General features: G+C 42.2%; 1 protein-coding gene across 2 annotated transcripts; it reads left to right on the forward strand.

Annotated features, from left to right (window-relative positions):
* Positions 1 to 1,058: 1,058 nt before the first annotated feature.
* CASS4 (Cas scaffold protein family member 4) lies at positions 1,059 to 26,692 on the forward strand. 2 transcript variants are annotated; one of them, XM_075019789.1, is made up of 8 exons: positions 1,059 to 1,191; positions 2,035 to 2,200; positions 15,274 to 15,702; positions 18,916 to 19,020; positions 20,077 to 20,226; positions 22,059 to 23,393; positions 24,219 to 24,278; positions 24,967 to 26,692. In XM_075019789.1, the coding sequence occupies exons 2-8, from the start codon at positions 2,156 to 2,158 to the stop codon at positions 25,378 to 25,380; spliced, it is 2,538 nt and encodes an 845-aa protein (XP_074875890.1). In that variant the 5' UTR covers positions 1,059 to 1,191; positions 2,035 to 2,155; the 3' UTR covers positions 25,381 to 26,692. The 2 variants fall into 2 exon arrangements, with proteins under 2 accessions (XP_074875890.1, XP_074875898.1); XM_075019797.1 differs by lacking the exons at positions 1,059 to 1,191; positions 2,035 to 2,200 and adding an exon at positions 6,002 to 6,242.
* Positions 26,693 to 27,079: the final 387 nt, after the last annotated feature.

A 27,079-nucleotide genomic window follows, 5' to 3' on the forward strand; every position in this document is an offset into this window, starting at 1 on the left:
AATCCTCTTTGCCCCTCCTCTGCCTCCCTTCAAGTTTCTAAAACTTTAGAAACATGGAGGCATGAGATAGCAGTTCTGGTGCCTTTTTTGGTGGAGAAACAAGGAGAACCAGAGCTTGGTGGGAGGCAAAAGGGAAGTCCTGACACACAGTTATTAATGTGTGCTGTACTTGCTCAGCAACAGCAGCCCTCTGCTATTACAGCCAGCCTGCTAAATGGATAGCAGTAGCAATTTTTCTTGAAGTGCTACGTTTGTTCCAGTTCTGTTAAAGAAGCTGTCCATAAGTAACACATTTGCTACTGGTGTTTGGACTCTTCTATTTCTAAAATGTTATTTTGGTGTTTATGTATTAAACCGCTGCTGTGGTTGATAAGTTTGCAGCATGCTAGCCTTCACCTCGAGCTTCCTTAATTCTGTGGTCTTAACTTGCAGTGTAGAAATAGAGTTTTATTCTGATAACACAAAAACATCCTGACATTGGGACCTTTCTTTTCATGTTGCTTGAGGCCAGAAGTTTGGAGTTTTTCTGTTCAAAAAATAAGGGCTGGAAGAAACTTAACTCATGCTATTTAGGCAGATGACGCAACCCCAGGGTGAAATAGTTCAGTACTACACCATGCCAGTGGTACTCTGGTAGGTGAAGGTGGTTGATGGGGGATGAGAATGAGAGGGGGCAAGGCAGCTATAGAGCATTCAGAGCAAGCACGCGAGGAAGTACAGCAGAGAGGAGCCGTAGCTGCATCTTGAAGAACAATGTTGTGCACACACGTAGTCTTCCTGTTAGATTTGCATTTGATTGAAGGGGAATACGTCTTTTCACTGTGCAGGTCTGGAAGAATCTAAACTAAACTTTTTCCATGTGATCATGTTTACTGCTACAGTCAGAGACACTTCACACCTAGAAGCTGTATTCAATCAATTAAAATTCCAGTGCAGCCGCTTGCCCTTCACAAGTTTTGCAGTCTACCTCTTGGTAGCTACATCCCAGTGAGCTGCTCCACTCAGAGAAGCACTGTCATACTCAGGATTTATCACCTGCTCAAGAAAGTCTCCATCACCTAAAGGTCTGACATGTAACCTGCTCCCGCCTCTCCTTGGAAGAAGCTATCATGGAAATGTGGCAAGGTGATGCCAGAGCTAACGCGTTAGGCCAACAAGCCGTGCCGACGTGAAAGCAAAGCACAGTTACGGGTTCGTATCTTCTGGCCTTCAGCATTCCTTGGCACGCTGAGTTGGCAGTAATTGGTGCTAGGGACAGTCTTTCCTAAAAGGCCACTTCTGGAATGAGGCTTGTTTGCCACCCATTGGAACAGATTTCAAACTTTCTACTTCAGAGGGGGTACTGGTCTGGGATAAATATTTCCTGGACACACAGGCTGTCTCTCCACCAGAGCTGCCCTGTGAGACTGAATCCCAGGAAACACTTAAGTGCAATAAAGGAAAAGTAGTTTTGAAGTTCAGGTTAGGAAATTCTCTGTGTGGCTGTAAGGGACCCTTCAAACATGTGGCAGCACAGCTGCTCTACTTGCTAGGTAGGATATTGCAGGACAGGAGCCGAAGCCCATGCGTTTCCTTGCGTACGCATTTAAGCCTTGGTGCAGCCAGGAGGAGTCTTTCACACAGCATTCACCCCCAGGTGTGGATTAGTAATACATAAGGTTTTTGCAAAGCCCCTTTATAACAAAAAATGGTATTGGTGCCTTAAAAGTTGAGACAACTTTGAAAGGTGTGAAAAATGTTGGCTTCAAAATCCCGAACTGATATGATTGTGGCAGTCTTATTTCTATCAAGCATTGTGCAGCCCCTTGTGGTACATAGTATTCTTGTATTCATTACATTTCTAAAAGAGGAAATACAGGAACATGTAGCAAAACAGAAGGGTGAGACTTCTGACTGCGGTTAATTGCGACAAGTTGGTGACAGAGAGATCAAGGAAAATTCCACTTGCAGACAGACTTTTTTTCTCATTTTCATACGCTAACAGCGTTTTTCTGTTTTGCATTCTGTTCTTTCTAATCTTATCTGTTGCCACAGAAATTATCGTTCATGAGAATCTTTTCTACAAAATCCTAAATGCTTTTAGGGGTAGAGCAAAGCTGAAGTCTCTTCATCGTGCCGTAACTACCTGTATTGCTCAAAGTGACGCTGCTGGTGAATGACAACAATGGATAAAAACATAAGAATCGACAGATCTGCAAAGGTATGTCTGTTTTTTTTGAGTACAGCATATAAACAATTAAGAAAAAAGGGTCCTAGAGTAGGGTTTGATGGTTGAATTCAGCCTGATGCTTGGTGATGTTGGAAATGTTTGGTATTCTCGAGGTGGATGGAAGTCGTCTTAGGATGCTTATGTACCTAAGGTCTCCCTGCGCTTTTTGTTGCGACAAAACTATTAACTGGAAGAAATGTTGTCTTGGGGAGGACTCTGAATAAGGCAGAATTCCCAAATAACAAAAAAAAAATACGTAACTTCGAGGTTCCACCTGTCTTACTGCTATCCTGTAGTAACATTAGAGACACGGTTATATTGTCAAAGACTTTCAGTGATAGTCCAGGTGACCTGTTGCATGATAGATAATTTCCCTACATTACACACAAAACAAAAGAAATTCTGAAGGACTATATTTGTTTCTTTTGAAAGACTGGAACTAATCTATAAGGTTTTTTACACTTTTTTTTGTATTCATATTGTATCTAGTGTAATTTTATATATATACATAGAGAAGATAACCTGTTGTAGCTATAAGAGTTAGAGAATGCTGAAGTCTTGATTCAAAGTCAGTGCCTTGATTGTCCTACTGTCTGCAAGTGTAATAAGCAGTGTAAGGGAATTATTATTTTCATCCAGGGTAATGATCTCAGTGTTTACTGTAAATAAACTGCCTCCTGGAAATCTGATACAAAATATATTGGGGGAAAAAAACCTTGGTACTAGCTCGATGAGTCACCCTTTTGCACTCAAAATTTTCCATTGAGGCATGGAAAGATGACTATTTTTCACATTAAGTCATCAGAAATTGATGCAGGACATTTTTAATTTCTATATAGAGAAGAGAGTTTCTATTTCTAGGTATGATATTTTCAGTTTTCTTAAATGGATTGCCAATGGCTAAATAAATGTAGTGGTAGCAAGCTGATTTCCCATTCTGCTGTGAGATCTTTAGACACAGCCATAGCACGCCCAGTCAAATTCAGCTGAGTAACAACTGAAAGTCAAATTTATTTCTGCTATATAATTTATGAACTGTTTATAAGGTTCCTACTACCCTGGCAGTACTGTTTATTACAGTAATTGAACATTATACTTAATACAAAAATACCGAGGACATGGTTTTTCTACCATCATCTGGATTTCTTGAAGCACCATGTGCCAACCATCAGTAGCTTTACTGTGACAGGTAACGCTTTGCAATTATCACTGTGCCACAATTATTCTACCTTCACAAGGAAAACCGTTTCTGAAAATGAATTCAGTATAGGAGTGCAGCCAAAGAGATGATGTCACTTCTTTCTTGTTGCGTGTACACCTGCGGCATAGTCTGCACAGGAAACATTGCACGTCTTGGTGCAATCTAAAACACAGTTACCATGACAGGCTGCGCTTGGGAAATAGTTCTCGTACTGTTTGATAACATTTTCTGTGCTGTCACCAAAGAAAAAATAGGAGCGTTTTTTAAACACCCATTAAGCTGATCTGAAGTTTGTCTCTCCTTCCAAAATGCCCAGTTCACGTATTCCCATCTTGTCCACAAACAAGTGCATGGAGAACGACTCGAGATTTGTTTCTGTGAGCTCCTCTGCACCTGGGGATGCCTGCACCTACAGCCCTGTGGCTCCAGGGTGCCTGCTGTCACCGCCCAGTCTCCACCTCAAACCCTCTGGGAGCAAATAGTGGGTTTCAAAATAGGATTTGCTAGAGCTAATATATTGAGCAAGGAGTTACTTGAACAGCCAAGCAGAAATACTGGAGAGAACGATGAAGCCTCCATTTTCCTGGGCTTCAGACAATAACTGTGGGGCTATTCTCAGGGATACGGTTGGGTGGAAGTGGACTCGATGCCCAGCTTTTCGTGGGAAATCTTAAGAGGTAAAACTTTAGTTCTGTCATGCACAAAATGGTCTTGACGCAGGGAATTTTCACCTCAAGTAATTTATTGCCAGTTAACACAAACTTTTAATCACTAGTTCGGGTGATTGCAAAAAAATAAACCATGAACAATTAAGCAAGCACTTAAGTAAACAACTTTCCTCCCCCTTCCTATTCTCAACTTGTCTTATTTTTGTGGGGGGTACACTCAGTCTGCCCCAGTTCCTTCAAGGAGGTGATGGCAGCACAGGCGGTTGGGGCTGGGGGAAAAGCTCTCTGGCTGCCGCTGCTGCTCCTCTGTGATTATTGCCCCTTTTCCTCCACTTTTCTGTGCCTCTGTCCTTGCCCCGGCATGGGACACCCACGGCCACAGCCTCTTGGGGGGTCCTTGCCCCAGCGTGGGTCACCCAGGATCTGTGGAGGGTGTCCCTGCCCTGGCATGGCAGGGATCCTGTCTGGGATTAATTCAAGAGAACATTTAATTGTATTTGAAAGTAGCTTCATGGCCACAAGTTGTGGCTTTGTTACTTGTATTTCTGGATCATTTCAAATGCTGGTAGCACCTGAAAAATTCCAGGGTAGCAAGTGAATGGCTGTTCTCTATCTTCTGCGTGGAGTGTTGAAACTAGTAAAACTGCTGGTTGTAAAAGAGGAAGAGAAGAGAAGAGAAGAGAAAAGAGAAGAGAAGAGAGAAGAGAAGAGAAGAGAGAAGAGAAGAGAAGAGAGAAGAGAAGAGAAGAGAGAAGAGAAGAGAAGAGAGAAGAGAAGAGAAGAGAGAAGAGAAGAGAAGAGAGAAGAGAAGAGAAGAGAGAAGAGAAGAGAAGAGAGAAGAGAAGAGAGAAGAGAAGAGAGAAGAGAAGAGAGAAGAGAAGAGAGAAGAGAAGAGAGAAGAGAAGAGAGAAGAGAAGAGAGAAGAGAAGAGAGAAGAGAAGAGAGAAGAGAAGAGAGAAGAGAAGAGAGAAGAGAAGAGAGAAGAGAAGAGAGAAGAGAAGAGAGAAGAGAAGAGAGAAGAGAAGAGAAGAGAAGAGAAGAGAGAAGAGAAGAGAAGAGAAGAGAAGAGAAGAGAAGAGAAGAGAAAAAAGAAAAACCCTGCAGGCATTCAAATGAACTGCTTTGTGCCAGGAATTCTTTCTCATTTGGACAACTGCATTAGCTGCTTGTCTGCTCCGAGTCCCAGCCCAAAGGTGTAGATTTTGTTGAGAAAGCATTTTCAATTCAGCATTTCTATTCAAGACGCATTGCTTTTCTAGTTCCGTGATTGTGGGTTTGGGAGCGAGTGTCTAATTTCATCTTGAAGCTACTGTGGAAAGAGGAAGGAAAAGGCTTTTGCCAGAGAAAAGGCAGCATATACAAAGGCAAAACCAGCAGAAGTTTGCAAACCCCAAGATGCTCACAAGTACAAAGCTGTAAAACCTGTGCATTTGCATAAGCGTAACCTGGGCAGAGCTGTTGCTGAGCAAATAGCAACTATGAATAATGCTAAATAACACTGTTGTTAAATAATATTAAAGAATTTTTAAAAATAATCAAAGACACAAAACCCTTCAGCTGCAGTTAATGTTTAGCTTTCCTCCTCAGGTTTTCTAGCTCTGAAGAGTGAGATTATTTTGCAGGGATTTCTGTAACTACAAAGGAGATTAGTTTTCTAGAGACCTAAGCATGAAAATTTCAAAGAGTATCAAACCACTTTTTAAATACAAAAAAAAAAAATCAGGAGTAGAAAATGACGCTGCAAAAGGTGCAAAACCGCTTCAAAATCCAACCCTTGCTTTCTGGCTCAGCCCCACTGCCCTGTGTTTTCCTGCTAAGATGCAGTTGCAAAGCAGAAAAGGCATTTCCCCAGGGGCGTCTGCAGGAGGGACATCTGTGTGTCCTGCACCAGGCCCTCATTAGCATCAGCAGCTGCAGGCCAATTGCACCGTGGAGATAATTTTGCTACGTAATTAGCTCCCTTCGTTCCCAATAGCTGTTCCCCTTTGGGGCTCCCCCTGAATACAGCAGGAGGGGTAAGGAGGCTGGGTGTTTGCTCTTCAGGCTTCCAGCCAGACCCTCCAGTGCTCTGCCTGATCCACTGGGCTGGACTGGGTGAGATCTCATCCTCCTCCTTAGGTGATGGAGTAACAGGGAAATAGGAGACAACAAAATGAAGGTCAATGTAAGTATGAGATTATTTTATTTCTGTTGCAGTTAATTTAATGGCTCCACGTATTTCATTTGTAGTGGAAGTGTATGTAGTGTAAAATCTGTATCTGGCAGAATCCCTTTTCAAAGCATGCTGTTGATCTCATTTGCACATTATTAACAGAGCACACAGTCTTAGTTTTTAAAATACAATCCAACTTAAGCTGAAAAAAATGTTTTATCAAGAACAACAGTATGGTTAAGAAGGGTAAGGTTTTGTACCATCCATATGAGGCAATAGTATGTCTTATTAAAAAAGTTACCATGAATGACCCTGCCTGGCCATTAGGATACCCATTGCTTTACATATTTTCTTGGAAATAATGAGCTAAATGATTAACCCTTGAGCCATACATTATCTCGGAAAAGATTATGGGTTTTGCACTGATTACTAGAAAATTAGTAATGGAAATGTTTTAACAACTTGAGTCACTCTTTGATAAAGAAAGTGTCAAGTAATTTCGAGTTATGTGAGCCTGGGAAAGCCTGCACTCTAGGATAACGATTGACCACGTCCTGCAGGGCTCTTTGCAGAAAGAACCGAAGCTCGAAAGAGGAAAGGAGTGGTGACAGTGTTCATTTTTAGGAAATACTGCTCTGCTCTGGGAGGACGGGGGAATAAGTGGCTGAATCGAATCCATTTTATAGTCATATGTTGATGTTTTGCCCAGACTTCCAGCACACTGCACATGCAGACACTTAGCATTAGCTTGCTTTGTGCTAAGCAGGATTTCTTTTTGGCTGTGAAACTAGCTGAATCGTTCAGCCTGACATTACAGCTGATTTCTGGCAGCTGTGACTCTGGGCAGGGTCTGCCTGGTCACCATGTGCCCTGTGGTAATGATGGGGGACAGGCGATGTACAGCTGTCGCATGGGAGCAGTGATGCAGGCTGGTGATTAGGGCAGGTGAAAAATCATCCACTTTTTTTCCCCAGAAAAATACTAAAATTTTGGATAAATGCAACTTTGTCCAAAAGGGTGGTCTTAAAGAATTAATGTTTTGGGGCAAATAACTGCAATGAGAGAGCTGGAGGAAGCAGCAGCCTTTGGGAGTTGTGGTGTTGCTGCTGATTCATTATGAATCGGAGAACACCCACCCCTGAGCCTCTGCCTTTTCGGTTGCTGTCACTTCTGCCACATCCAGGGAATCAGCAGAAACTCTGGCACAGGTCAGATGGGATGCAGGGAGAGCATCCCGTCACGCTTGTGCACCCAGGAGGAAGACTATGTAGCAGTCCCTGGAAATGAAAAATTTGTAATTTGCTCCTGACAACTTCTCCTAGGAATTTTTTGCCTGTTCCCTGGGCAGGCAGAGGAAAGAGAGCGAGCACCCGGCTCTGATGAGTCTCTGTGAAGCATCTATCGCTTCGGAGGCAGAAGGAGAAAATTGTACTTGTCATTAAACCCATGTTTGGAAATAAACATTATAATGAAATACAATTAAGATACTAAAAGGTTTAGAAAAGTGAAAAAAGTAAATTAATTTGGTGCATATGGGAAAACATCTTTGGATAGTAGGAGGAACCAAAACCCAGAAATACATACATATTCGTTTTTAAATATCAGTTTATTTTTCTGTTAACTTGGGCATGAGACCACACGTGCGAAAATGCTGTGAATGGGAATGAAATCCTGATCACACTGAAAACAGTGGGGGTTTCTGTTGGTTTTAACACAGCTAGAATTTGACTAACTACATTTATGGAGAAAAGAGAGTTTGGAGAGAATTAACAGAACCAGCTTGTAATTCCCACCCCTACATCACTGACTAATGTGAAGCTGCACAACTTCATCAATGTGGTTCTGCCTGAAGTATAAAAACTGGTTGTTCTTTATTTTATCAAAAATTGATTTGACCATTCAGAATTTAAAACCTGATGATTAGCACCTGGTTCCACCCTCAAAAAAAAAATCAATTAACCCTTTGAATAGGCAATAATAGCAAGTCCTGATATCCATTCCTTGTTGAAACTTGTATAAAAAGATCTGAAACTTCTGTATAACCAGAACACTTATTTTCCAAACCATGCAAACAAAACAAAAAATACAGTAGAAGGATCTACTGCAAGTCAGAGAAAACATCGCACATCAAGTGGGACGTGCAAACCCCGCACCTAGAAGGAAGGCACATGTATGTAGACAAAAGATCTGAGCATTTCAGGTAAATTCTTCTTTCTTCTGTGTATGTTGCCCATGTGAACTCTGCCTACAATTAACTGAATTGGGCAAAACTTAAATTGACTCAACTTGGTCTACTATTTAAACGAGACTCCTCTGGGGAGCGTGTTCCCAGCTAACAGGGCAATGGAGAATGTTTATTTCTTCAGCTTTGTTCTGAGGTGGAGAGATTAACTGGAAACAGTTCTGTAAACATGTCAGAGGGTGTCATTGATGCATGCACGTAACTGTTTAGCAAACACAACCCGCTGCCTTTAGCTGCATCTTTTCCTTCTCCTCGAATATTTTAAGTCCCATTTTCCTGCAGTAAAAGTGCTTACAATTTTTTTAATGTGCAAAATGCAGCTAAAAATATGTCTTCATCCACAAAAGAAACTCCTGTGATTAAAACTACCTTTTTTTTGATTATTTTAGTAAGTTTTTTTTAAGAAGCAGATTTAAGACAATAGATGAATTATTTTTTTTTACTTTGAAATGCTGTGAAGTACTACAGTACCTACGTATCATGTGAAATAGTACATAGTAGTGAGCTGGAGTTTCCAAATACAAACTGAGTGGGAAGGGAGGGGAGTAGAGAAATGATTTGCTGAGTCTTGCAGGGAAGATGCTCAATTTATCATTTGATAATTGTGAAGGATTTTTCTAGAAACATTCTCATATATTTTATGAGGGTGGGTTTTTTTTCTGTTGCATAGTACTGTAGGCTGAGGATAGGGACTGGGATAGGAGAGGGATCAGGAGATTTTAGTAATAGTGGGGGTCTTTTACCTTAGCACAGATATTTATCGTGTATATCAAGCACAGATACCAGTCTATGTGAGTACTCCCATTTTAAGGTTATAGACTTTTATAATAAGAAATGTATAATTTTGTACAATTATCAGCTTTACCAACTCTTGCTTAAAATCTTCCCTCTCTTCATTAATAAACATGAGTTAACAGCTTTCATTCTGAAGACTCCCAAGGGCTGTTAGGTTTTATAGTGGGAGCATTGCTGGACGAGGATACGCAAACAAAGATGTAAAGTCCAATTTGTAGGGAGAGTTACCATCTTAACATCTGATCTACACTCCAGTAAAAGGAGACATACTTCCTGCTACACAAGAACTTTTCCTCACACCTAAGTTAACTGAACCTGTGTTACCAGAGGTCTTGTACTGTAAATCCGTTCAGTATGGTTGGCTCAATATATGTGAGTAATTTGCATCCCTCTAACAAGGTCATGGACTCTGTGTAGGGGAGAACAATGTCTCAGGAAGAGGTTGCAGAGGATGCAACCTCTGTTTTCTAGGTCTGTGCTCTGTCATCTTCTTGTTAAAATCTCTCGGTGAGAGGAGAGCAACAGCACTGTCTGCTGAGGTGCTTTCTCATGGGACAATGAACTGGCTTTTAAGATGTTCTTTGTCTTAGGAGATTTTTTTTTTCAGGCTGCTGATGAGGAAGAAGCAACAAATGTCCAAGAAGGAAAAACACTTTGATCTCATCTGTGTTGTGTTAGTACTTATTACATGTTGGTTATTGTAAGGACACATTAACGAGATTGCCTAAAATAACAAAGAACTCTACACAGCTGGCCCTAGATGGCATTTTGTGGATGATAGTGTTAGACAGCCAGTTTCCGCTCCTCTGGTAATAAAGAAAAAATGCAGATCCCATTGGCCCCAAAGCACAGCCTCCTCCTAGCTAAGCATCCTGTAAGGTCTCTGCGATCCTGGGAATGCAGTACGTGTTTATAGTTAATGGCAGGTCAGAGATGCTTCTGCTTACATGATAGAAAGGGGCTGCCACAGTGATTCTTCACATATGTCCTAGACAGCTGAAAGTGTAGATAGGGCCCCATTTCTGACAAATAGCCCCACATTAGATGAGCCAGAGCCACATAACTGGAGATGGCTACGGTCTACCAAGTCTATCTGTGATGCTGGATCAAGCGCTCACCTGCCATAAACCTCCTGTAACTTTTGTCTATAAAATTGTGATTACAATAACAGTAGGAGCAAAATCAGTTGGCTGGGATGAGGTCTCTTAAAAGTGTCTCAAAAAATGAGAGATCTGGCATTTCTTAACGTGAGCAGATGGAGCCTGTAGGACGCGGAGCTGGCTGTGGGCTGGATGCTGGTAAGGGACAGGGCACAGATGGGAGAGTGGTGGTTCCTTACCCAACCTTGCAGTGCTTTGGTCTACTCAGCGTGGCCATACCCTCCTCATGGGAGTATTGCTAGGAGTTTAATTTCAGTGGAACATGGATATAACCAATCTAGCTTTCATAACTGACCCAGCTCAGTAGCTCCAGCAGGTTTTTTCTAGTGCTATGGATTCAGTACCTCTTCAAACTCTACTAGAAAATCAGCTAACCTATAGCAAGCTCTTTGCTGTCAGAACTACAGCACTTTCCAGTACCAAAGCTAGCTAGTTCAATGCTTGCTTGTATGTATATCCTATAAAATAGCTAAATGCATCAGCACCTGTGATACTAGGTGTTGCTGTGAGTTTAATAGTTTGTTTTACCAGTATTAGACTGATCTTCAACATTTGCTTCAGCATTCTGGGCTAATACTTGTTGAATCCACAGCTGGGACTCCTAAAAACTAATGGAGCTTATATGAACAGTATTGCCTACATTCCTTTGGAGATAACACTGCATAAAAGAAATGCCTCACAGTCTCTTCCACACCTGGTGCAGTCGGGTCCTGAGAAGCTGGGTGAGCACCAGACTCCTTGGAAAGGAAACAAGAAATAAAGGGGACTTACTAGACCTGTAAATAAATAGAGGAGCAAAGGAGAACACAGAACAAAATAGAAAGGCAGACGTGTTTGACATGTTGTTTTTACACCTTGTGAAAATGTTGCTTCTTCTGTGTTTTTGTGGAGATTAGAATTCAGCAGAAATTAGTTACTTCAGTGGTGTGGTGCTGCTCGTATTGGTTTTTCAATGTACTGCTGCAACTTTCTGCCAGGCTGTGGGTGCTGAAATTACACAGAAGAGTCTGTTCAGGGAAGATGTTGGTGGTTGGGTTTTTTTTTTGTCTTAGTGGTTTGGATTTTTTTTTTTCTTTTTTCATCCTCATATCACACTGCAACAAGAGGCTGTCTTTTGAAAGAGTTTTGCCTGGGACCTACCTTCCTGTAGTTTGCTAGTTACAAATACTAATATACTCTGTTACATTTGTTTCTACCTCTTATAAATTCCTTCAGAGACTAGTTCCAAGTCAAAAGGATAAGAATTCTTCATTGAAATACCTTCCTAAGTTTCTCTACCCTTTTTAAAATGCACTGAAAAATATCACCAAGGGCTGCAAGCCAGTTAGATCACTAATGCCTTTCACTGTCACCTGGAATTGTATCTGTACCAGTGGCTAGCCTATTATGCCAGTGATGGGCTGGTACTCCTGACAGAAAATAATGAAAAATCGAATTACGTTGCTGTGCACTTATGCAATACTGAAACTGAGAGTGGATGGAAAAGATTTGCTCTCCAACTCCATAGTACTGACTGTGTGCCCTGAAACTTGAAATTTAATTTAGCGCTGCCTCAGATAGAAGAAACTTTGCTCTTCTGTCTTTTTTTTTTTTTTTTCTTTTTCCCACTCCCCCCTCCTGTTTGAGAGCTCCGCTGACCTGCAGAGGTCTGATAATCTTCCAGTTCATTCATGTTCTATAGTCTTGGAGGTTGGGGCCTGTCTCCATGACTTCTCTAGTTAAGGTCTTAAATTTTTCAGTTCCATCCCTAAGGATGGCATATTAGGTAATCTATGAACAGATTTGTTGTTCTAGCTAGGTCAGGTTTCCCAAAGTGTCCTATGATTTTTATTATTTTTTTTTTAATCTCCTGCTTGGCTTGCAATTGAGATGATTTCAAAGGTGCCTGGGTATTTGTGTTGACCACAGGGGTGAGCCCACATGCCCTAATTTGAGCTCTACAAATTGGAGACCACCTTTCACAATTTGAACCACTGTGTTCAGCTTTGAATTGGTATCTCGCTGTGGGCTACTTGCCCTTGGATGTTTGCACAGCTTTACTGGCAAAACCAAAGGAATGTGTGCTATGCTTCAAGCGTGGAGACCCCTCTGTTGAAAAGGTTTGACTTTCATGGTGTAAGTTTAAAATTTAACTTTTTATTTAGTGGGGGTGCCCCTGAATATACTCATCTGACTTTGCCAAATGAAGTGTTGGTCAGCTGCGTTTTGACAGCCTTTCTGTGGAATAGCTTGGCTGTTGAATGGAGCATAGACCTCCTTGTAGCTTTCACTGACCTGGCTGTTCTCATGGTTCACTCGTTTTGCAGCAAAGCAGACATAGCAATGTTTAGGAAAAGAGATGAGAGAATAGTTGGAATAATTTATCCTGCTAATACATGTCGCAGTCATGTTTAAATGTTGCTGAGCGGGAGGATTATCTCCTCACTCTGCATAACTTAGGTTGTAGTCTACAGTTACTATTTGCAGAAATTCTCACTGATGTCTACAGGCCAAATCCTGACCTAGTGAAAATCATCATATTTACTCTAAAACAAATGAGATTTGAAAATAAATTTGCGTTGTTTTGTACATTGGTTGATAATAGAATTAGGCCCAACAATGTGTTTAGCATGGTATTTCCACAAGAAAGACTTACGTCGGGAAATGTCAACATTTAGGTGCCTTTTAAAACCATACCGCGAACCAACGTTTCCTCTTATTTGTGTTGGTGCAACTAGGAAGGACAGTCTTGTTGTCTAATGCACTGGGCAGGGGCTCAGTTCCTGAGTGCAGGCTTCCTGGCTCTGCCACTGATTTCCTGCGTGTGCCTGGATAAGGCTCTTCACATTTCAGTTGCCTGTTTGCAAAAGAGGGAGAGTGTCCCTCTGCCCATTCTCTTCAGGCTGAAGAAGAGGGTCTGTCTTTCAGTGTGTCTGTACAGCATTCAACAACAAGGGGTCAAATGTTAAGAGTTGCTGATGAATAATAGGAAAAGTTGGCTGTTTCCTTCTTTCTTCTTTTTTCTTAACAATTGCAATAATGCGTGAAGCCCAAGCCCACCCCAGGCTGCGCTCTGTGGTGGGATTCCTTCAGGACTGACTTCAACACAGGTGGTTCAGAGCATTTGGCATTGTCCAAATAGAAAGTGGACTCCAATGTTCAAGGCAAGAAGACTGTTTTAACCAGGCTACGACATAAGGTAAATGGGACTGTTGTCCATCTCTGGCAGCTGCTGATGGACAAGCCCATGTATCATAAAAAGGCCATTGTTCATGGCCACCCTGACAAAGAAATGTGTGCTGCTAACAACAGGCCATTTTCATCAGCTGAGCTGACAAATTGGTTTTCTTCTGCTGCAACTTCAAGCCAGCTGTTGCTTTTCAGCAAATGCTCTGGACAAAAATAAAAGGCATCACGTTTCCTATTTGGGTACTATCTCTTTGGACATTACTTGCACTTTCTGATAAGAAACTAATGCCGAAACACAGCCAGTGTCCCACTGACTGGGAAGCAGTCAGTCTCATTTTAAAGCTGAAACCAAATAGTATCTTCTACTGAAAAACACTATGTCCACAGCTCGCTCTACCCTTTGCACAAAAGCCTTGAGTGAATAAAGCTACCTGCTGCTACTACTTTCCATTCTTTTAACTGTCATCTTGTAATGAGTAAGCAAATGCCCTAAATAAATACACTAAAAAAAACAATGTGGTGACCTACACACTCATGATTGCCAGAAATTTGTAGGCTTCAGCCGAGACAGGTAGGGCTACCCTGTGGTGAAGAAGCTGGGAAATATGAATTTTTGCTATCTCACAGATTTCCTGTGAACTCAGGAAAGTTGCTTACTCTACTCCTCCTTGGTTTCCGGTCTAAAAAAAACTACAGTAAGAGCACTCTATGAAGATGCTGCAAGATATACTGGAGATGACAGTATTCAGATACAGGTGACGTCTGTGTGACGGAGAGAAACACAGACGCTGTTTCAGGTGTGCTTACCTGAAGATAAGCTCATGAATGCACTGACCTGCTGTGAAGACTTAGCAGACAGCAGAGCTATTTGCTTGGTGTCACTGTGTGCACAATTACATTTTTCCCTGAGCTAATGTGTCCCATAAATCTTAGCCTGGGATGCTCTAAATCAGTAGGATCCAACTCTTCACACTGCGGTGGACATGGACACAGCTAGCTGGAGTCTGGTCGTCACAAGTACTGCAGCCCACTGCTGCTCTTCAGTATTTCTGCCACCAGTGTTGCCACTTGGCACTTATTAACCCCCTTAGCACTGACATTACTGAGAAGTCTGTCTTCATAAGGCTCTGAGAAAAGAAAAAGTTTAAAGGAAAATAAGCAAGGTTGGGGTTTGTTTTTTGTTTTGGGTTTTTTTCCCCCTCCAGGTAAGCAATAATTAGCCTTTTCATGTGCAGTTGAAGTCCTCGGATAAATTGGGTAGCAGGCAGGAAAGCATGAGTTTTATTTTTGGATGGTTGATGCATTTTCTCTGCAGCTTCAGACAATTCACAGAATGCCAATGGGGAAACCCACCTATTTTTCATATAGGGATGTTCATATGTAGTAAGTCTAAGTAGTGAATGTTAGCAGTGCTCTTCAAGAGCATCAGGGGAAAAGGTGATGAGGAAATACATTGCAGTATTATTATTACCTATTTCTTTACTGCACTGAACATAGCAGACACAGGCTGCAAACATTTAACTCTCTGAAACCAATGCTCTGAGAAATGTTGTTTAATATGAAAACGGGTGGACTTGAATTAAATTGAAATTAAGGTGGAGATAAACACCAAACCAGAAACAGTTAATTAACACTTGTTGGTGTAACTGTGCAATGCTGGTGTTTTTCCTCTCTCCAGAATACCTTGGCGAAGGCGCTGTATGACAACAAGGCAGAGTGCTCCGATGAGCTGGCCTTCCGCAAAGGAGACATCCTGACAGTTCTGGACCAAAACGTCATTGGCAGCGAGGGCTGGTGGAAATGCTCCCTCCATGGCAGGCAGGGCCTGGCCCCCGCGAATCGCCTCCAGCTCCTTGCCGCCTCTCAGGCTGTCCTGCTGCCTCCTTCCACCCGGAGCAACTCTGCGGAGTCACCAGCAGGCCAACAAAACATCTACCAGGTTCCCTCCGTCCCCAAGCCTACTGTGTCATCGTCTACCTATGAGAAGATGGAGGGGTGGGTTAAATCTCCAGCTAAGGTTTCTACCCTACCTGCCCAAGGAATATATCGTGTACCAGCCTTGGCTGCACAGCTGCTCAGTGAAAGGACCCAAAGCTCAACAAACCAGGTAAGAATATAAACAGCCATAACAGTAACTAATGTTGTTATTAAAACAATCATTGGGAGTGGGAAAATAACAAAGGCTATTGGCCTGAGCACTTCAGTGGAATTTGCAGCAAAGCCATTCTAATAAATGGTGTTTAGGAAACTGCCATCAATTCTACTACAATTTATAGCATTATGTGAGAAATGCTGCTCTGGGCAACAGATGAGAGTCTCTATATTCTGTAGTCCCTCACTTTTTTTGACAGTTTAAAGCAGCTGTAAAATAGGGCAGGAAGTAAAAGAATATACCATTTGTTTGGAAGAATCTAGAAATGGTTTACAAACCTACCCCAAAGTTAAAATAACAAGACACAGAACTTGCTCTTCTGATGGTCTAGAGCATGCATCCATCCAGAGTCCTCTGGCCATATGTGGGGTCTTTGCATCCATCTGCACAGGAACATAGTTTGTAATTAAAAAACAAACAAACAAATCACCCTTTGCTGTGTGATTGCTGCCTTTGGTCTAGTTTCTACTATTTCCAGTGCCTCAGCAAGCTCAGAGTGCTGCTACCTTTTTCTTCTGCTACTCAAGGTTGTCACTACACTTGCACAAACCAGCAGCACCTACTTTAGACATGCTGGAGGGCACAGGGCTTGGTTGTGTGGTCTGAACCAATTTCTCTCCCAGCCTGTTTTTGCTGCTGCTGAAACAGTGACCAGGGTGTAGGGGATGAGAGCAGCCGCCAGTCCCTCCAGTTAAGGAGGAGAATTGCAAACCAGGTTTTCCAGGGTTTCGTTACAGCTGCCTGGCCTGGCCTCTTCTTTCTGCCTGCTCTTTGTGTTTGGCATTCAAATGAAACATGTACGTGGAACTCGTAGTTTGACTAAATGTTGCATCAAATGTCTTAACATCAAAAACTCGTGCTTTCTGCAGCATAAAATGAATGGGGAATCTTTTATAATGAAAGGTAAATAGAGCGGGTGGGGAGGGAGTTGAAGTGCAAGTTTTTGTTCAGTCCCATGAGCTCTTCAGAACTGGGTGGCTCTTTGTTCCATGTATGAAATTCACGTTAGAAATGTTAATTTAAAATGGAAAAGGAAAGAAATTCAGCCCTGAACTGTATGGCCTTTTAGGCAGATTTAATGATCATTTGATTTATGGGACTCAGTCAGCTTTCATCCCATTGTGCCAAAAAGGACAGTTACGGAAACCAAAGTACTGGTTCCTTCTGTGTGGCAAATGGGTGCTGGAAAATGGATGAGATTGGTGCATCTCTGGTGACTGAAACCTAATTTTCAGCACTGCAGCTGCACATTCAGCCTTTGTGTACAGTTACCATAACTGCAAGCTCAAACTGAGTAATAGCTACGAAAGACCCTTTTGCACTTGCTGTGATCTGTTGTCTCCACATTCCTAAGCCTAAAGAAGGCATTTGCAAATTGAATGTGAGATTGATAGAAATTGTCTGTGTTGTGCCAGCAAATCAGGCTGAGAATGTCATCTATTATTCTTTATCTGAATGAATGGCCCAACAGAAGAGCTCCTTGGCTGTTCCTGTCTCTGTCATTTTGTGAGTTTATATACCTAAGCTTGTTTAACAGAGGAAATAAAAAAAAGGAAAAAAAAATGTCCTAGCCTGTTTTTATTATTTAGAAGTTCAGATTTGCTTGAACTGCCTCCTGCACAACATCACAGCTGTTACTACACCAACTGTACCGAGGTGGTTACAAGCCATACACAGATGCATGCGGAGGCTCAGGGGTGAACAGCCTGTGTGAGTGCAGAACAAACTGCAGCGCTCCAGAACGCCCTGCGTAGATCCTATGGGACAACTGGCAAAGTTCCTGGCATACTCAGCTGTCCTCTGAGCAGCTGGGTTAAGCCACTCTAAGTCTTTGAGGGAGCTGATTGAAAGCAATAAACCAAAACTAAATCCCTCAAAATCTGTGTGCTTTCACCCTGTTAGAAAAGCCTTGTCACTTCTGCTTAAGACACAGGGCACCTCCTTGCTTTACTGTGACTGAAAGTACTTTAAAAAATAGTAAGATGTGATATTCGGTGAGTTTTGGTTTTGCTGTATGCTGAGTAAGATTTGTCCATCTGAAAACAGACCTGGGCTAAGGATGGCTTTCCTGATACCACTTATCTTTTACCCTTTCTACTCAGGAAAGTCTCTTCTTTTCTGCCCCTGTTTGCAAGCAAGATGGGCTCATATCACAGAGCACTAAGGGGATTTATGTTCATTCCTCGTTCCCTTTCTTTAGATGAGAGCTAAGAGCTTTTGCAAAGATGAAGCAAGCAGTTGTAAAGCTGGAGTCTTGTTCCTCTACCATATTTCCCCTAAATTTAGGCTACACTACACTATCACTGCAACGATCACTTACCTGATGGAGAATGCTACCTCCAATTTTAAATAATTTATTGTAACATGGTGGTGTTTCTGTGGGCCAGTAGTTTACAATACTCCATTTATAAACCAGCTGTGGAAAGCCAGGCTAAACCCATGCTAATTGAGCAAAACTCCATGTTTTGGGGGTTGTTGTTAAAAAAGTCCTTTCCCAACATTCATACTTTGGCATCTTAACTAATTGTCCCACAGATCTGGTCATAGCTCTTAAAATGATGTTTAAAGCAAACAGGAGAACTAGTCTGCAATTGACCTAAATAATGTAATTCCCATATCCGTCTTCTCTGTTTATGGAGCTGGACAGGACATTAAGGTAACTATGTTTACCCTTACCAAATGAGTCAGTCTTTTATAACTACTGAATAATGCATCTCAGCCTGTACCTTCTTGCTGCTAGTACTCCCCATAAATAAGGCTTGACCTAATGGCTCTGTGAGACTGGAGAAGTAGAAATTCCCCCCTTTCTTTTTTTAGTGGTTCTGCTTTTGGACAGTATAAAGATTTAAGTGATAACTGAAGCTGGATTTTCTGCAAATCTTTTCCTTCCCTTGGTTGGTAAAGCAGGTTGATTTATATGTGCCATTTCTTATCTTATCTGAAATAAAGCAGAAATGCTATCAAAGGAGAATTATGGGGAAAAAATACCATGCCTGCTTGTAAGGTCAGTTCCTGTCTATCACCATCAATGAAAAGCTGAAAGGTTTTTAATTACTTAAGAGTGATTACTCTAACGGTGGCCTATTCAGCTAACTGAGTTTTCAAAGATGTCCTGAGTTTACTGCTCACTCCAGCTTTCTCATTATTGTGTTTTTTCCTCCCTAAAAGCACCTGCTTACTCTCCCAAGAGCATGCCGGGCTTCAGTCCCAAATATCAGGAGTGAGGTGTATGATGTTCCATCCACACAGCGCCGGGAGTCCTTACTCACGCAGGTGAGTCCTGCCATGGTCCCCCCATGCAGTTGGGACCCTGTAGGACCTCAGAATAGATTTTAAGGTAAATTCTAGTTTTTCCCTGTTTGCTTATTGTAAAATTTGGCAGAAAACCATATATTTTTAGGGAAGTTCAAGATCTAAAGCAGTTTTCTTTTGAATTTGTTAGACATTCAGAGAAATGTGTCTTAAATTTGGTACGTTTCTAATAAATGTTTTCAGTTTTACTATTAATGAGTTCCAGAGAAAAGATGAATTCTCAGTACCAAGAGTGTCAGCCACTCTGCCTTGGTTTATCCATTGGAAAATTTGCTTTGTCTGTGTGTCATTTGATCAGGAAGATTTCAAGATGTTTCTAGAAGAGTCACTAGTGCATGTTCAAAAAGAAACTAAATGTCACCTACCCCACCCACCTACTGGGCAACAACATGCAAGGGATTAGATCATGTAACCATGACCCATTCAGGGTAAGGGCAACACATGATTGCATCTACCGCTGAAGTGTCCTGTTACACGATCTTGCTCTTGATACCATCCTTCCCTAGGGAGCGTGAATGTCACCACGTTTCCTCTACATCTCACTGCAGCCTGTGCAGGTCACCAGGATGGGACAGATGCCAGGCCCCAGCCCCATCCCGTCACCTACCACGCGTAGGTGTGTGTGGGACCGGAGCACGTCCACAGAGCCTCCCTGAGCACCTTACGCTCCCTGGCAGCTCCTAGCAGCGCGGGGTTGAGCCCACTCCAATTCACTTATTATCAAGTTATCCACAAACTTCTTTGTGTTGCCCACTCTGTATAAGCGGGGTGATCCCTGCTCAGACCCAAAGCCAGGCGTGTAGGTGGCGGCTGCCTCGCACCACCAAGTGCCCACCGCCCTCGTGTGCAGCGCTGCGGGAAGGTGCTCCAGCAGCTCTCTGTCAGGTTGAGTTTGACCCACGCTGTCCAAACCAGGAGTGATGCAGTATATGACCCAAAAGCCTTTGATACCACCAAAGTCTTCAGTGGGCTCTAAAAAGGATTGAAGTCAACCTGTTTTTTTTTCCCTTTGACCAGAGGAGTGCCACTCCACCCACCACACGAAAGGGCTCTGTGCTGGTCAGATCCACTGAGTGTTTCCAGGAAGAGCAGAAGCAGCTTTACAACATCCCATCCAGCCCAGAAAAGGCAGGAGCTGTTATCCGGAAAGACTCACTAGTGGGCAACGTAAGTAAGGTTTTTTGGACACAAGAGAATAATCTCTCATTACTATGACGTTGGGCATGTGTGCTGAACCTCCCTCAAGGTGATCATGGGGACGAGACCAGCGCATCTTCGGTGCAGTACTTTGTCCTTCATATTAAAGAGACAAGTACTACCCAGCTCCTGGATAGTCAGGGTACCTGCCAGGACTATAACTACCACTGGGTTTGCATTTGCTTTTTAGACTGCAGGCAACAGGATCTCTTGCCTTAACTTCTTTTTATGACAGCATGAAAAGCAGACTCAATACCCTACATTCTTGAATGTCTGTTTGTAATATTTAAGCAGATAGAAACTAACTGTCCCCGTTCCATGCAGCACTTCCCTGTGCCTTTTTTGGGAGTGGAGCACTCCTGGCTTTTGGGAGCAGGGGGGTGGTCAGGCTTCCCATCTCTTCCCCGCTGTTTGACAAGTACCTTCCTTGAAGAAAGGGCTGATCTCAAATATCACAACAAAGAAAATGCCTTGATGGAAACTCTTAATTTGTTGAGTGCCAAATGTTTCAGGTTTCCTGAATGGTTTTAGGATCCAAGAGAATTTTGACATGCTCCTTAGCACACATGCCTAGGGCTGAGGTGCAGGATCTTGGGGCAGACCATCCCAGCACAGGAAATCTGAGGCTTCCTGTTTTTGTGGATTTAAAGAGAAGTGCTGTAGGTTCACAGCTGCCCCACGACTGGAGAAACCAGTCTTGCACAAAGCCTGTTCAGCAGTGACAGTAGGACTGGTGCTACCCAGAACTGGGGTGCTGGCATATGAGCAGTTACTCATTGAAGCTGGCATTCCTGACATCTTCATGGCTGTTAGCGATTGTACTGACAAGCTGCAACAGCCGGGGAGCAGATTTCCTTGCAGAGACACGGTTTATCGTTGTTTCCAAAAATCAAATTTTCTTAGAATTCTTTGTTCATGGGCAATTTGGAAAATTCTGGCTTTGGTCTGAAACACCCTTGTCTGGGCTCCCCTTCTCATGCACATTTTCTGCAACCAGGGAAGTCTGACCTGGCCAGTTGTTTTTAAAATTTTTGTTACATAACAGTACCTTCAGTTGTTTCTTGCTGCTGCACACTCCTATAGTTCCTTGCACTCCCTCATGCTTGTGCTTTATGCTTGTAAAGCATCCAAGTACAATCTCTCCTGAAGTGCCAATTAGTATTAGTCTGGATTTTCTTATGCAAGAAGTGGTCCTGCATTTGTGTTTTCCAGCTTAGGCTTCAGCTGTACACACATGTATTTTTAAGGCACTGGGCAAGATCTGTATCTATCTTAGCAAACCTGTATCAAGTAAAAATTTAAACTCATTGCAGTTATTTGAGAATAGTCAGCGGTGTCTGTTGGTGATTTATTTTTTTGTCATGGTATGCATACGAATGGAGGTGGGGATACCGGAAAAATCAAGTGTTTTCTTACGCAGAGGCTGTTGAAGTCTTGCCTCCTTCATTCTGTACAACTGAGTATTTAACGTTGCCTACTAATAAACTGGCATTTCACTTGTAGCCATTCCAGAAAACTATGAGTTTCCCACCCCAAAGGAGCCAGGGAACAGCCTATAGAATTTCACTAACTGAGAACACTGCTGTACAATTTAATCACCTGTGCGCAAAATATTTTAACCTTCATATGTGCAGCTTGTGCATTTCAGAAAGAAAATTAAAATTTATGGGCTAGCCTTTTTGCGGTGCAGTTCCATTGACATTACTGGAGTTGCATGCGTTTACATGCTCTGAGAATTCAGTTTTGTTTCTCTTTTTTTTGTTTAAAAACATGGTTTATGAATCCTGTGTGCTCTGTTGCAGTTATATGACGTCCCTCCCAAAAGAGAATCTGATGTTTCAGAAAATGAATCTCAGAAAAAGTGCTGGGGCCATTACAATACCTTGCCAAATCCTCGAAAGTCAGAATGGATTTATGATATTCCAGTATCACCTGAAAAAACAGGATTAAAACAAAACCCTTCTGGCCATTCATTAGAGAACCAGGTGCTGTACGATATACCACCAGCTAGGTACAAGGCGCTGACAACAAGTACTGAAGCCAAAGTTGTAAATCCACAGTTATATGATATTCCACCAACACAACGGAAATTAACATTTCCAGATATCCATCTTTATGATGTTCCATCCTCACGGGATGTGCTCCTTTTGCCACAAAACGGTAGCTGTGATGTACCCCCAAGTCTCCTGGCTCCAAAGGCTGAGAATCAGATCTCTGAAGAGAATGTTTATGATATTCCAAAAGGTTTGCCCACTGCTGTGCAGTCCAAGAAAGAGATGGAAAAACACAGCGATAGTTCTGGAGACCAAGCATACAGTGCTCCTCCGCAGCTCTCAAGAGATGTCAAATTAGAACAAGACAGATTATCTGTTTCTAGTGTGGATAGCAGAAGCAGTACACTCTCTACATCCTCAAACTCTTCTGCTGAGTCTTTTTCTATGTCAACATCAGAAGAGCCTGCCAAAGAAATTAAACTGGACCTTGAAGTAGCCATAGAGACACTGACTAGACTGCAGCACAGTGTATCCAGCTCGGTTGCAAGTTTAATGATCTTTGTGAGTAGTAAATGGAGATTACAAGAACACCTAGAGAAAAGCATTGAAGAAATCCATAGGGCAATCGATCACATAAAAGTATCAGTGGGAGAATTCTTGGCCTTTGCTCAACTTGTGAAGGTAAATGCCTCTTACCTCACTGATAACAACCTTCAGACCAGAATTAAAAAACAGCTGGAAATTCTTATGAACTCATTCAAAATTTTGACAGAAACAAGAGAAGCTCTAAACAACTGCAACTGGTCACTAGAGGCTTTGGTCCTCAGGAAACCTCAGAACAACCCAGATGACCTTGATCGCTTTGTTATGGTAGCCCGCACGATTCCAGATGATATCAAGAGGTTTGTATCCATCATCATTGCCAATGGAAAGCTCCTCTTCAGAAAGAATGAGAAGGAACAAGAAATGAAGCAATCAAAAGTGAACCCAGAATACAAAATGGCAAAACAAATCACAGTGCCAAGAAGAGTAGAAATAGATTTGCTGCAAAGAAATACTCCTGATAAACCTAACCAAAGTCAGGTCTCTCCTGAGAAACCAAAAGAAGATGCTACTGAGGACTGTGATTATGTTCAGTTACAGGTTAGTATAACTGGATTTTACCATCTATGTTCTTGATCATTTGCAGATATTAAGCTAATAGCACTATTTTATCTTTGCACTAGTGCCAAATTCAGTTTGCACTACTTCCTATTTTTCAGACTTCACATGAATTCAGGATTTTGTGAGTCCTAGATGGCACATGTAGAATGATCAGTAATTTTAAGTAATAAAGAGAACTGGCATTTGAGAATTTACCCAGGCAGCCAGCACTGAGAAAAAAATTTTAGCTTGCCTGTTTAAATTCATTTGAGAAACCACTTTTAGCTGGGGGTTAGCAACTTGTTTCTTCTGACTAGTAGTTCTCTTCTTGCCAGTACATTTTGTTTGTTTGACTCTGATACGACTATGCAAGAAATGATAACTTTCTAACTTGAGATATATTGGAAAGCATGCTTTTGTAAAAGATTTTGATTTCACAAATTAAACTCTTACTGTGAATTATAACATTTGTTAGAATAATTTTGGATGTTTGTTAGAATCATTCTCCTTAGACTTACTGAAATGTCTAGTAAGAATATAACTCTCTTCGTTTCATAAAGAAATGCTGGCTTGTCCTTAGAATTTGAGAAATGTTATGTTTTGTTGATGTTGTTTTCAGTCTTAGATCTTGCAGGATCACACACTAAATTTTTAGTAGGAAAAAAACTACAGTTGTTTCTAATAAATGTACCATTGCTGTCCATAGTAACATGAAGGCTGCATAGCAAGGAGTTGTTTACCCCTGAAATAAGAGAAAAAACACATTTATATTTAAATATTTTATGTAAACCATTTCAACTTTGCTTTCATTTTGATTTGTAACAGGCGCAGAAAATCATTTCAGGTAAAGAAGTAGCAAAGAAAAGTACGGATTCAAAACCAAAGGTATTTCTGATTTTGAAAACTCTTACTTATGAGGATTTCTAGTTCCTGGTTTTCATGCTTGCTAAAATTTCCATGCTTGCTTGTTTTGTCATAGTTTGTTTTACCAGAACTAGTTCTTAGAATTACTGCTGAAAGCCCATGCAAAACATCTATTTTCCTCAAATGTAACAAACCACTCTAGTTTAAAGTCATACTATTTATTTACTTGCCTTTGTGTATCATTTGGGATAAGGCTGGGAGAGTTAGTACTTCAAAATATCTTGTCATGCACTGGTAAAAGGATTGACTCTCTTGTTATCGTACGGTTTTAATCATTCATAACCCTCATGAAGTCAGCACCATTACAGATCGAGTCTGAATGTTTTGTACTATCTGAAAGCTTGAAATCCAGACTGTATAAAGGATGGTGTTTAGCTACAGCACTTTGTGTGCTACTCATTATTAAAATCACATTCAGTGGAATTTGTTTAGGGAAAAAAGGCAATTGGGAGAAAATACCACTCTGAAGTCCAGTACTTTATGGAAGGAGAAATGATTCTAAAAGACTCCTGGGCTGGAGCAAGTTGGAGACTATTAACTAACAAAACTTCCTGTAAGTGAAGAAACGTGAAGAATATAGGGTAGAGCAAATAAAGAAACAATCAGTGTGCCACCAACCTGAGTCTATTTTTTTTTAACCTTTTTCCAGGTTTTGCCATCTGCAAAAAAGACTGTAAATCAAAGCAAGCAGGACTCTGCAAGGAAAATCGCTCTCCCAGAACACTGTAAGCTGTGTTTCAGTGCACTTCACAAGGCAATTGGTGTATTTACTAATAGTCTGAGCAACAACCAGCCACCTGAAGTCTTCATATCCCACAGCAAATTGATCATTATGGTGGGACAAAAGTTAGTGGATTCTCTCTGCCAGGAAACTCAAGAAAGAGATGCTCGGAGCGATGTTCTCCACAGCAGCAGCCGGTTTTGCAGCCTCTTGAAGAATCTGGCTCTTGCCACCAAAAATGCTGCAATACAATATCCAAACGAAGATGCTATGAGGGAACTTCAGGATCAAACTGAGGAGCTGTCTAAGTACACACAGCAGTTTAGAGCAATGATGGAATGAAAGACACTTTGCTGTTTTTACAAATTCTCCATTGTTGTTGCTCCTTTGGCATGTGGCAGCCAAGGGGGGCAAAAGCAGCTCAGCGACACCAACTTTCAGTCACCTCTAAGAACTCATGCCGGGCAGTTCCCTGGGTGCTGGTGCACCTTTAGCAGGTGAAGATCCACACAACAGCATATGCAGAAGAGGATCTGTAGAATTAAATCTGTACCTCTCCATTGTTCAGATCCTGCCTGGAAATGTCATCATCTTAGTGGCTGAGCAGGAATGTTTGCTGTGTATTAGAGCCAAATTACTTTATTATCTGGCTGATTTCTTATTTTTTAATTTCTATATAGGTCAGATAAGTATATTTTCCTTTTTTTTTTTTTTTTCCTGTTCGGGTATGTAAAGTCTCTTTTTAAATTTTGCTGTACAATGTTCTGTAACTTATGATATCCCATCATCAATTGTTTCCTGAGGACTTTACTCAAAATCTGTAATTACAATTTTTTTTTAAACAGCTGCAAAGCCAACTTTTGTTTTTAATGTATAACTGCGATAAATATACTATGGGACAAAATCTGGCAGGTACTACGTGTAGCCTAGATGTTAATGGGAAATGCTTCACCCCGTATCTGAGCACAGAGGAAAACTGACTTGGAGGACTCCTGGCTCCTGATAAATCCACGGGGAGCAGCACGTCTCAGTCGTCCTCTGTCGCATCCTGAAGCCGTTCGGAGCATTGCTCCAAGTGAAACAGTTTTAGTCGCTGAATGTGCAGAGGCTTTGGACAAGCTCTTCCTACAAACTGGAAAGGTGACGTTATTTCTTGCTGGGCACCTGGAGCACCCGTGCTGGCGAGGCTGCCCAGGGCTTCTCAGAGCGGTCCTTACTCTGTTGGTCTGTAGCTCGTTAACTTTATCCCCACGTTTGCTGGATCTGCAATACAACGATGCAGGCCCTGTAACCACACAGGTAGATCGTTTGTACGCCCGTGTTATCTGTATTCTTCATAATTAATTTATTTAAAAGTTTTTATCTGAAATTTCAAAGCCTGGCCTTTCTTGGCAGTGTTGTACCTCTGTCTTTGCCCTGAAAATGGACAATTTTGTGAGTAGTTAGAGCTAATTTGCACTGCAACAGTGCACACGCTTTAGTGGTCTGTGGAAAAACCAGCTCCCTCATCTTCCTCTCGGTTTTATTTTCACTTGGCAGTCACCATGTTTTACACCGTTATTTAAACGTCGACATTTGTAAATATTACTGTTCGCACGGTTAAGTGCAGTAACCGCATTTCCCGTTGGCTTTGTATGTTTTGTATTAAACTCGCTCCCGGCGTTTCCGAGTGTTCGTAACCTGCCGTCGCCCCCTCCTGCCTCAACCGCCCAGGCGGAGGGCGGGAAGGGCGAGAGGCTTCTTCTCAGCGGGAGGCAGCCCCCGGCCCAACTCGGGAACACCTCATTTGGCCACAAATCCCCCAAAGTGGGTGTCCCGTGGGGGGTTTTCCTCACAAAAAAAGGAAATTTTCTTGCGGCCGTGGCGGGGCCGGGTGATGGGCAGGCAGGGGAGAGGCGCCGGGTGGGGGCGCTGCGGATCCTCCTGCGCGCAGTGGCACGTTCCGCGCCCCTCCGGCACCGGCCCGATGGACTCGCCCGCCCTGCCCCGCCCCTCCCGCCCGTGCGCTGGTAGCCACGCCCCCAGCCTGCTGGTTGCTATG

The sequence above is a fragment of the Buteo buteo genome, chromosome 2 (assembly GCF_964188355.1).
Source record: "Buteo buteo chromosome 2, bButBut1.hap1.1, whole genome shotgun sequence".
NCBI classification, from domain to species: Eukaryota; Metazoa; Chordata; class Aves; order Accipitriformes; family Accipitridae; genus Buteo; species Buteo buteo.

Excerpts from the sequence above, each read along its gene's own strand:
- CASS4 (XM_075019789.1), top strand. The coding sequence starts at position 2,156 with ATGACAACAATGGATAAAAACATAAGAATCGACAGATCTGCAAAG. Across the intron at positions 2,201-15,273 it reads GAATCGACAGATCTGCAAAG|AATACCTTGGCGAAGGCGCT; the intron begins GTATGTCTGTTT and ends TCCTCTCTCCAG. Across the intron at positions 24,279-24,966 it reads GTACGGATTCAAAACCAAAG|GTTTTGCCATCTGCAAAAAA; the intron begins GTATTTCTGATT and ends ACCTTTTTCCAG.